The sequence below is a fragment of the Neophocaena asiaeorientalis genome, unplaced genomic scaffold (assembly GCF_003031525.2).
Source record: "Neophocaena asiaeorientalis asiaeorientalis breed wild unplaced genomic scaffold, Neophocaena_asiaeorientalis_V1.1 scaffold438, whole genome shotgun sequence".
NCBI lineage: Eukaryota > Metazoa > Chordata > Mammalia > Artiodactyla > Phocoenidae > Neophocaena > Neophocaena asiaeorientalis.
Window position 1 is genome coordinate 7,501,008 of NW_020173491.1, and position 10,417 is coordinate 7,511,424.

Sequence of the window (10,417 nt, forward strand, 5' to 3'; positions counted from 1 at the left end):
AAAAAGAAAAAATGATGTCAAAATAAAAGCCTCCCTTTTGCCTCCCTGGTAAGCCCTCTATAGCTACTCCTTTCCAATAGCCTCGATCTGGCTCTATCTGCTTTTGTTCCCCTTCTATACCATTGCTACCTCAGCCTTCACCTGTTTAAAACTGCTTTAAAAAGGTGGGCAGCAAGTCTTAGGACCCCAGGCTTGGGAAAAGGGACTCTGGCCAAAGAGAAGTTTCAGCACCACGGAGAGCGCCAGGATAGGGACGTGGATGGGAGGGGGGACTTTGCTCACCCTAACTTTCTAGCCCATGGCAAGGGCGCTGCGGTAAAACAAATGGCAATTAAATTTGTGTTTATTTTATGTGTAAATTATGTGTTTCCAAGACCAGCTCAGTTCCCAAAATCAGTTCCCATACAGCTAAGTCTTCAACGGCTGAATTCCCAGTATTCATCTAGCACTCAATAAATGTGAGTTAGCCCTCACACCACACAGTGATCATCCCACAGTTTGGAATACTCAGAAGAATTTCTCTAAAGAAGATTTACAGAGACCAATAAGCACATGAAAAGGTGCTTAACATCATTAGTCACTAGACAAATGCAAATTAAAACTGCAGTGAGATACCACTTCACACCCACTAGGTTGGCTATAATTGCAAATGAAACAAAACAAAGTGAAAAACATCAAGTGTTGGCAAGAATCTGGAGAAACTGAAGCCCTCATACATTGGTGGTGGGAATATGAAATGGTGCAGCTGCTATGGAAAACAGTTTAACACTTCCTCAAGAAGTTAAACACAGAATTAACACAGCAATTCTACTCCTAGGTATCCACCCAAAAGAATTAAAAACAAGTCTTCTAACAAAAGCTTTTACGAGAATACAAGCAGCTCTATTCACAATAACCAAAAAGTGGAAACAATCCAAATGCCCATCAATGGATAAATGTATAGACAAAATACGGTATATGCATACAAAGGAATTTTATTCATCCATAGAAAGGAATGAAATATGTATACATGCTACAACGTAGATAAACCTTGAAAACATGCTAAGTGAAAGAAGCCAGACACAAAAGACCAGATATCATATAATTCCATTTATATGAAATGGAATTTCATAAATCTATGAATAGGCAAATTCATAGATTAGTGGTTGCCAGAGGCTGGGGGAAGAGTAACTGCTTAATGGGTTCAGGGTTTCCTTTTGAGGTGATGGACGTGTTCTGGAACTAGATAGCAAAGATGGTTTCACACATTGTGAATGTATTTAATGCCACTGAATTGTACACTTTAAAATGATTTAAATGACAGACTTTACCTTGTAATGTATTTTGTTACAAAAAAGAGAAATACGTAAAATACTCAGAGGGGCCACTGGCTCCGGAATCCCTCAGAACCAGCATGAATCACTCCCGTGCCACCCCTCTCCTCCTGCAGCATCCCAGGGTCTTCCCTTTGATATTCTGGGTCACCTCTCCTACACCAGGAGCCTGATGATTGCTGCGCATGGTATCTCTCCTCCTGTCATCCAGGTGAGTGGACCAGGTGAGTGGGTAACTCAGCCTGCAAGACCCTATCTTCCCTTGTAGATACTGGCTGAACTATGAGATCCATCTGGTGGAGAAGAGTCTGACAGAGACAGTGAATATGAGTTTTTTGAAGGCTCTTGTCAAGAACATCAACACCAACATCTCAGAAGACCTGCACTTCTCTCTGACCCCCTCTCAGGTGAAGGCTTCCCCCCATCCGCACTGGCTGGTCCTGGTCCTACTTTCCTCAGGCATATCTTTCTGAGAGAGTCATGGTCTCTGCTTGGTGCCCATCAACAGTTATCCTTCCCATGTCCCATTTAGTAGTTCTCTGCCACCTGGCTGATGGGTGCTGGTGAGTTAATCGGTTGAGTGGATCCTGGTAATATATTACCCAGGGTGCTAGGATGAGACCTTCAGAAGATCACCGAATCGAGAGTCAGGATTCTAGCCCTGGACTTCCCACCACCTGATTAGGTGTCCTCCAGGAAACCCCCTCCCCTCTCTGGGCCCCTGAGTCCTCATCTGTAAAATGAGCTCGAAGGCTGTTCCAAAGTCTGAGGTTCCCTTGAACTCTTCCACCAGGGGACACATTAGAAACCAGGTAAAGGCACTTGTAGAGGTGCTGCAAAGGGTTAACGGGCAGATTCTGGGTTTACATAGGTCTGGATTCAAATCCCATTTCCGCCCCTTACCAGCTATTGTGATATTGGGCAAATTACCTAACTTTTCTGAGCCTCGGTTTCCCCATCTGTAAAATGGAGATGGTATTGCCCACTTTCAAGGTTGTCAGAGGGAGCAAATGAGATAACTCACAGGGAATGCTTGGTGCGGCGAGGGCACAGCCTCCCTTAAGGCATAAAGCTGAGGGTGGAAGTTTGGGCAGCAGGGAAGTGGTCTATCGTGGAGGGATTTTAGGTCTGCCTGGAGAAGGGGAGATAGAAGATGGACGGGGCCTTTCTCAACCCTTTATCACGTCACCCCAGCAGCTGAGCCCTCTGCGTGGGGTAGGCACCAGCCTGTGAAATCAACCACATGTCCTTTTGACAAGGTTCTGGATTGGGAAGCAGAAAGTTGAGTCTCTCGGCTACAACACTTAGCGCCCCCTGTCCCAATGCCCATGGGATGCTTTTGAGGCAGGACCAGGTGGGACCAGGCTGCAGTCCCAGGGGGAGCAATGAGGTCAGAGAATGAACAAAACACTCTTGGCAACTATCAGTAAAATTTATTTTAATATTTTGACCATTCTTAGCTTTTACAAAATGTGTTGTTGTTGGGTGGGGGTGGGTATCACATTCAGTGTGAATTCTTGTGTCCTCCCTCTCGGCCCTTGCTGTCTCCCTTCCTGATGGCCTTACACTTTCCATTTATCCCTGAGTTGGAAAATAGACACTGTCACCATAGCCGTATGTCAGCACAACGGGGGTCAGGACCCTGGCCAAAAGCACCACAACTGACCCTCTCTCACACTTGCAAACTGACCTGTCCAGGTGTCGCCCCTTCACAGCCCACTTTCAACCTGATGGGTGGCCACGTGGGCATCTTACTGGCTCCATTCTCCATATTGGGAAAACCGAGGCTCCACAAGGCTGTGATTTGGCCAGGAGCTCACAGCCTGGACAGAGCAGGGCTTGGACTGTGCCCCCAGGTGTCCTGCCTCTCAGAGCTGTCCTCGGTCCTCAGTGCTGCCCCACCACCCAGCATGCCTGTTTTTCCTTCCATGTGGGGGAGGGGTGGGCAGGACCTGTGTTAGGGGCTGGGCTCCTCAGGGAAAGACAGAGCGGCTGGGTCTGTGGTTGCAGGTTCCGAAGCAGGTGACAGAGGACGAGCACCGGCACCCTGACAGAGTCCGGCTGCCCAGGAGCCTTTTTGGATCCTTGCAGGGCAGCAGGCCAATGGTTCGGTTGGCCATAACCATCCTGAATGTTGGTTCGGGGAATGTCTTCAAGGTGAGGAGAGGCTCAGGGTGGCTGAGGTTCCATGCTTGGTTAAGCAGGACATGCTTGCCCTCTCTGGAGTCTTTGCTGAGGGACCCGATGGGGATGGAGGAGGTGAGGAACCTCTGGAGTGTGCCTAAAGCAGCCGAGGCCATCCCAGACCCCTGTCTCTAGGGTCTGTGGACCGCGGGCTCACGCCAGTTATTCACACTCTGCTGTTTGGACTGCCCACACCTGTGCCCTTGGACTCCTGTGTGTGTATCCCAAGTGTGTTCATGACCCCTGTGTGGCCTCGTGCATGCACAAACATGTATCTCCTTCCTTATTCCTGGTGCGCACGTAATCATGTGTGCTGGTGTGACCATGTTCACATGAGCAGGTGTACCCAGGCCCTTGCAAATTTGTACCAGGTATGTCCCCAGAGGTGTGTCTCCACTCCCATGGGGACATGTGTATCCCTGAGTGCTGGTGTGGGCAGGTGCTCCCCACCTGTAGGCACCACTGCCCTCCATTTCCCGGCTGATCTTCCTTCTAACCCTGCACTCCAGTTAAGAGGGCGGAGGAGGCCTGGAGACCAGCAATGGAGAGCCATCAGGTACACGGCTTTGCAGCCGTTTGGCCTGGAGGGTAGGGCCCGCCCTGGCCCAGCTGGAGCAGACTACAGAGAGCAGCAGGAAGAAGGTCGCCCATGACTCCCTGCCCCCTGTTCCCCCGGCCCCAGACTTTGCCCTCCAGGCAAGGGCCACAAGCCCTAGCGGCTCCCAGGAGCCCTGAGAAGGGCTGGGCTGGGGCAGCCCCTTGTGCAGCCTGGCCTCACCCATGTCCCTCCACAGGGCCCCCGGCTCAGCCTAGAGGATGACAGCAGCGTGTTGAACAATCACGTGGTAGGCTTGAGTTTGGGTCATATAAATGTCACCGGCCTGGCTGAGCCTTTGGAGATCACCTTCTCCCACCAGCACCAGCCTCCTGTGAGTCCCCCACCCTGGCCTGGCAGCTCCTGAGGGGCAGACATGTGGGTGGGCACCCCTGGGCATAGGGGCAGACACACACGGACTCTGCACACCCCACGCTCCCACATCCACCTGGGTTTACATAGGTCTGGATTCAAATCCAGACACACAATTGTGCCCAGGGACACATGCCCACCCTGTGCACGCATGTCTCCACATGCCTCCCAGACACCCTCCGCTCCTGTGCTCATAGAGATGCCCAGGGGACCTGGCAAACACACGTGCACGCGCACGGCTGCCCACACACACGCTCCCCTAAAGGCATGTGCCTGCAGACATGCGCCCCTGCCAGCCACAGCCCCACGCCTCTTCACACCCCCGACATGCTGACCCAGGATACATCAAACGCTTCGCGTTCCTGTGTGACCACAGGCTGAGACTTGCTTCTACCTAATGCGTGCCTGTGCTGAGACCCAGAGCACACTGTCTTCTCCCCCTCCCCGTCCTACCCTCCTCTCCCCTCTCCCAACTTCCCCTGCCTCGCCCCTGACTCCCAATCTCTGGTTTCAGAACGTGACCCTCAGCTGTGTATTCTGGGACGTGACTAAAGGTAGGGCCTGGAGGATCTTCCCTGGGTAAGATGGGCGGAGGGTAAGGGCTCCTTAGGGGACAGGACTCCAACCGCAGGGCCCCTCCCCTCTTTCTTTCCTCTCTGGACCCCTCTCTTCCCTTTCCCTGCCTTCCCCTCCCCTCTGCTTCCCTATATTCCCGGCCCCTCCCCTAGGCTCCCTCTCCTCCCCAGGGTCGTCAGGAGACTGGGCTTCCAGGGGCTGCTCCACAGACGTCGGAGTCAATGGGACCATCTGCCGCTGTGACCACCTGACCTTCTTCGCCTTGCTGCTGGTAATGTCGTGCCACCCCGCCCCCCGCCATCCTAGCAATTCTGGAAGTGCCAAGGCTCCCGGCCCAGGGAGGACGCTGCCTGGCCTGGTCTCCAACTGATAGGATTCTTATTTGCGGGGATCATCCACAGAGGCCGATCTTGGACCAAGTCACCGTAAAGGCCCTCACACGCATTTCCCAGGCTGGCTGTGGAACCTCCATGATCTTCCTGGCCTTCACCGTTGTCCTCTATGCTTTCCTGAGGTGGGTCACCCCATCCCCCCCCCACATCTCCCTCCTGCCCTCAAGGGCGGCACCAGGGCAGGGTAGAAACCAGCAGGGTAGTGTTAGTCGTGCAGCACTATGCTGGTATTTTCTCCAAACCTCCGTTTCCTCACCTATAAAATGGGATTGGAGGTTGACATGTGTCTGGCTATTTCAGTTACAAGTGGCAGAAGCTCAACTCAGATTGGCTTAAACATAATAGGTAATGTGTGGTTCACAGAACTGAAAAGCCCAAGGTGAGCTCACTTCAGGTGATGTTGGATCCAGGAGCTCAAAAGATGTCCCCAGGACTTGGTGTCCCTCTGCTTCTCAAAACTTTGCTTTCTCCTTTGTCAGTCATGTCAGGCAACTTCTCCATACTCAGGGGCCTTGGGGAGCACCAGGCTTGCATCATAGTTTCTTAGCTGCCTGGATAGCTAATATTCTAAACTAAGGCCCAGAATTGAAGTTTCTAAAAAAACTTTCTTGGACTTCTCTGATGGCACAGTGGTTAGGAATCCGCCTGCCAACGCAGGGGACACGGGTTCGAGCCCTGGTCCGGGAGGATCCCACCTGCCGCGGAGCAACTAAGCCCGTGCGCCACAACTACTGAGCCTGCACTCTAGAGCCCAAGAGCCACAACTTCTGAGCCCTCATGCCATAACTACTGAAGCCCACGCACCTAGAGCCCGTGCTCCGTAACAAGAGAAGCCTGCACACCACAACGAAGAGTAGCCCCTGCTCGCTGCGACTAGAGAAAAGCCCATGCGCAGCAACAAAGACCCAATGCAGCCAAAAATAAAAATACATAAATAAATTTTAAAATTTTTATTTTGAAATAATTATAGGCTAACAGGAGCTTGCAAAAGTAGTACCTAGAGTCCCATGGTTCCTTCATCCAGCTTTCCTCAGTGATGACATTTTCTATAACTGTAGTACAATATAAAACCAGGAGATTGACATTGGTACCACACTGCTAACAAGACTACAGAGCTCATTCAGTTTTCACCATTTTCCACGTGCACTCAATTGTGTGTGTGTGCGCATGTTCACACACGCGCACAGGACTGGCCACATCATTTGTAGGGCCCAGTCCAAAATGAAAATATGTAGCCCCTTGCTCAAAAATTATTAAGAATTGCAAGATGGTGACAGCAGAGCATGAAAACGAGCATAGGGCCCTTCTGAGTGCAGGGGCCTGCAGAGGTCATACGCCAAGGAAGCTGACCCTGTGCTTGTCCTGTGTGTGTGTGTGTCTGTGTATATGTCTATGCAGTTTTATCTCATGTATACCAGACTTGAGTTATACTGGTCTAACTTAGACCATGTGCCCATGACTGAACACGCCACTGTGGTGAAAGGATGAATTACACTGATTGGTCAGGCCACCCTAGTGCCTGCCCTTGGGTTTGAGAGTGCATGGCTGAGAGTGGGGAAGGGTGCTCCCAAGGGAAACCTGGGGCTGTTTCTGGAAGAAGGAGGAGCAGAAACATCAGAGGCTACTGCAGCCTGTGCCCAGGCCCCGGCCATGGCGGAGGGAGCCACAGGAACTGCCAGCCTCAAGGAGCCTGTGGGAGCAGCCCCACGGCTGGCCTCCCGACCCACGACGGGCCTGGAGCAGCCCTTGGTCTCCTGACTCCCGGTCCGGGGCCCTTCCACTGCCTTCCTGCACATGCTGGCACTGCTTGGCCCTGGACTGAGGCCCCCACCAGCCCCACCCACTCCATCTCAGACGGAACTGTGAGTGTAAATGGTGCCACCCCTGCCCCCATCCCCCAAGCCCTGGCCTAATACAAGCTGAGCATGACTTGCCAGCTGGCTGCACTGCTGGACCCTGTGAGACGGGCTTGGAGCACCAGGAGGAGCCGTCAACCTCTCCCAGGGGTGGGGCCTGGCATCTCAGGTGAGGTGGACATTATCCCTCACGCCCACTCCAGGCAGCCCTGAGCTCCCACCCCTCCAGTGAGAGTCCTTTGGGAGCTGATTTGCTAGGAATTCGCAGTGGGAACTCCACAGAGGGGAAAGTGAGCCCTGGGAAGAAGCCCTGGACTGGGAGTCTGGAGCCCCTGCCCTGTGCTGTGACTCTGAGTCCCTGTTCCTCTCTGAGCCTCACCCTCCCTACTAAGTTCTAGGCTTCATACATCCATGACCTATCTGCCCACTCACTCAACCAATGCAGGGCTTCCTCCTGCTTATTGTGTTAGGCCCCAGGTCAAAGCCTGGGGAGAGACGGAAATAAGGGGTGGGTGGAGAGTTACGCTGTGCTCACTCCTGGGAAACTTCCAAATAAGCCTGGGATAAGTGACGTTCAGAGACAGCCTTCCCGGAAAGAAACACCCAAGGGGGATTTTGAAGGTGAAGCAGGGAATGGCATTGAGAGCAGAGGGAAGAGTGTGGGCAAGTCCGGGAGGCGTAGAGAAGCAGAATGCATTTAGGGAATTGCCAATTAGGTAGTTTGGCTCAAGCGTGGAGTCAAGGGATGAAGCCACCAGGATCCAGAATCCACAGGGCCCTACGGGTCGTGAGAGGGCTCGTGGACTTGAACTGGAGTGTTCTCACACGCTGGTTGCTGGCAGGGGTGGAACAGAGGTGATCAGACGGAGAGGCCCGGGTGCCCCCTTGCAGCCTCTCACTGGCCCTTCTCGCCCCAGGTTTTCCCAGCAGAGGTTGAACTCCGAAGACGTCCCCAAGATCCACGTGGCCTTGAGCGTCAGCTTATTTCTCCTGAATCTGGCCTTCTTCATCAATGTGGGGCACGGCCTGAAGGGGTCCGATGCTGCCTGCTGGGCCCGGGGGGCCGTCTTCCACTACTTCCTGCTCTGTGCCTTCACCTGGATGAGCCTGGAAGCCTTCCACCTCTACCTGCTCGTCATCAAGGTCTTTAACACCTACTTCGGGCACTACTTTCTGAAGCTGAGCCTCGTGGGCTGGGGTAGGTGCCGCTTGGCCAGGCAGAGGGGACGGCTGACTCTGGAAGAGGCAGCAAGGGGACCAGCCTGGGGCAAGGGAGGGGCAGCTCCCTCTCTGATTGGCTCAGAGCTCGAGGGATGGACAGCTGGAGGGGGATTTGGAGGAGGACGTGCCAAGGGAGCCCCAGCAATGCCATACCTCCTCCTCCCCTTGCCCCCAGGCCTGCCTGCCCTAATAGTCATCGGCGCTGGGAGCGCCAACAGCTATGGCCCCTACGCCATCCGTGACGAGAAGAACACCGCCACGCTGGAGCTGTGAGTGCTGGCTGTGGAAGCTGCGGTGGCCTCAGGGTCCTGGGGGCCAGAAGGAGGTGGAGGTGGGGAGACGAGGGAATCCTGGGAAGAGAGGCGAGTAAGTCAAAGCAAAGCATCCTCAGATCCAGCTAGCGCACGGCCTGCAGGGGTAAACTGAGGCCCAGAGAGAGGAAGTACAATGAGAGGGGGTGAGAAGGAGAGAGAACTGGACCAGGAGGCAGGATGCCTTGCTCTAGCCTGGGTCACCACAGCCTATATAGCACCTTTGGGCAAATTTTAAAAGGTACCCCCCCCCATCCCTCTGACCTGCCATGCCAGGTGCTCAGCCTGGTGAGTGGAGGGTGAGTTGGATCTCAGCCCCCACCTGCCCCCCAGCCAGGTGCCCTTGTGCAGGGCACAACCTGCCCAATATTTGCAGCAGCCCTGATTCCATCCAGACTCTGTCTCTGAGTAGCTGTGTGACCTTGGGCAAGCCTGTCCACTTCCAGAGCCTCGGTCTCCTCATCTGTACAATGGGGGACTGATCCACATGCTCTATTGGGCTTTCACTCCTGCAGTGCAGGGAACAGGGGAGCTGAGCTGAGCCTCTCCCAGGGTACCTGCCTGAGGCCCATGGTTCTGTGCTAAGAAGAGCTGGTGGGGCCTTGGTCCTGTCCCCAGGGCCTCAAATGCAGGGCCCCAGGGGCCAGGCAGGGGACATAAGTACATGCAGCGGCCTGGGTGGGCACAGCGACAGACTGGCAATCACGTGCCAGTCTAATGGACAGCTGACTACTGTCCCTCCGGAGGGCATCCACAGAGCTGCCAGCTGTATGGTTTTATAAGAGAAGCAGAAATCTGGATGTTTCAGGAATTCCCTGGCGGTCCAGTGGTTAGGACTTGGCGCTTTCACTGCCAGGGCCTGGGTTCAATCCCTGTTCAGGGAATTAAGATCCCACACGCTGTGTGGCGTGGCCAAAAAAAAAAAAAAAAAAAAAAATTGGATGTTTATGCCAAACATTTCACTTTTAAAACGTGGTCATTAATTCAATTTTTTTTTCTTACAACATAATGTGGGGTGAACGAAACATGTCTTTGGGACAGAACTGGCCTTTTACACTCACTGGTCTAAAAAGACAGCCCCTCCCCCGGGAGAGTGGGGAATGGATGGGTGGAGATGGGAGAAGGCATCTTTTTGGTCAGAGAAGATCTGGCAGGGAGACAGCCCAGGGCTTGCTCTCAGGAGACTTCCTCTGGTCCTAACGGCCATCCGCCTCCTCCAGGTGCTGGTTCTGTGAGAAAACTGCCATCTCTGCGCTCTACGTCACTGTCCACGGCTATTTCCTCATCACCTTCCTCTTCAGCGCCGTGGTCCTGGGCCTGGTGGCCTTGAAGATCTTCACTCTGTCGAGTGCCACAGCGGGCAAGGAGAAGCGGCAGCACTGGAAGGGGGTCCTCACCCTGCTGGGCCTCTCGAGCCTGGTGGGCGTGACCTGGGGGCTGGCCATCCTCACACCCCTAGGCCTGTCCACCACCTACGTCTTTGCACTGTTCACGTCTCTGCAAGGTGAGGCTCCTGGGCCAGGGAGGTGACGAGCTGCCTCGCCTGCACCAGGGGGTGTTGGGGGGCTTTGGGGGGAGGGGGTAGATGGCAAGAAGC

The 10,417-nt window shown here is 53.9% G+C and overlaps 1 protein-coding gene across 4 annotated transcripts in view; it reads left to right on the forward strand.

The window, feature by feature from the left end:
• The window catches only part of ADGRG3 (adhesion G protein-coupled receptor G3), a 30,475-nt gene that overhangs the window by 10,357 nt on the left and 9,701 nt on the right, over nt 1-10,417 (forward strand). For 3 of the 4 annotated variants that reach the window (XM_024747488.1, XM_024747485.1, XM_024747487.1), the window contains exons 3-11: nt 1,582-1,720; nt 3,324-3,470; nt 4,292-4,426; nt 4,979-5,018; nt 5,193-5,311; nt 5,442-5,554; nt 8,206-8,486; nt 8,685-8,778; nt 10,041-10,324. In XM_024747488.1, coding sequence (XP_024603256.1) covers nt 1,582-1,720; nt 3,324-3,470; nt 4,292-4,426; nt 4,979-5,018; nt 5,193-5,311; nt 5,442-5,554; nt 8,206-8,486; nt 8,685-8,778; nt 10,041-10,324 — 1,352 coding nt within the window. The remainder of the gene's footprint in view (nt 1-1,581; nt 1,721-3,323; nt 3,471-4,291; nt 4,427-4,978; nt 5,019-5,192; nt 5,312-5,441; nt 5,555-8,205; nt 8,487-8,684; nt 8,779-10,040; nt 10,325-10,417) is intronic. The other variant, XM_024747486.1, reaches the window with a different exon arrangement.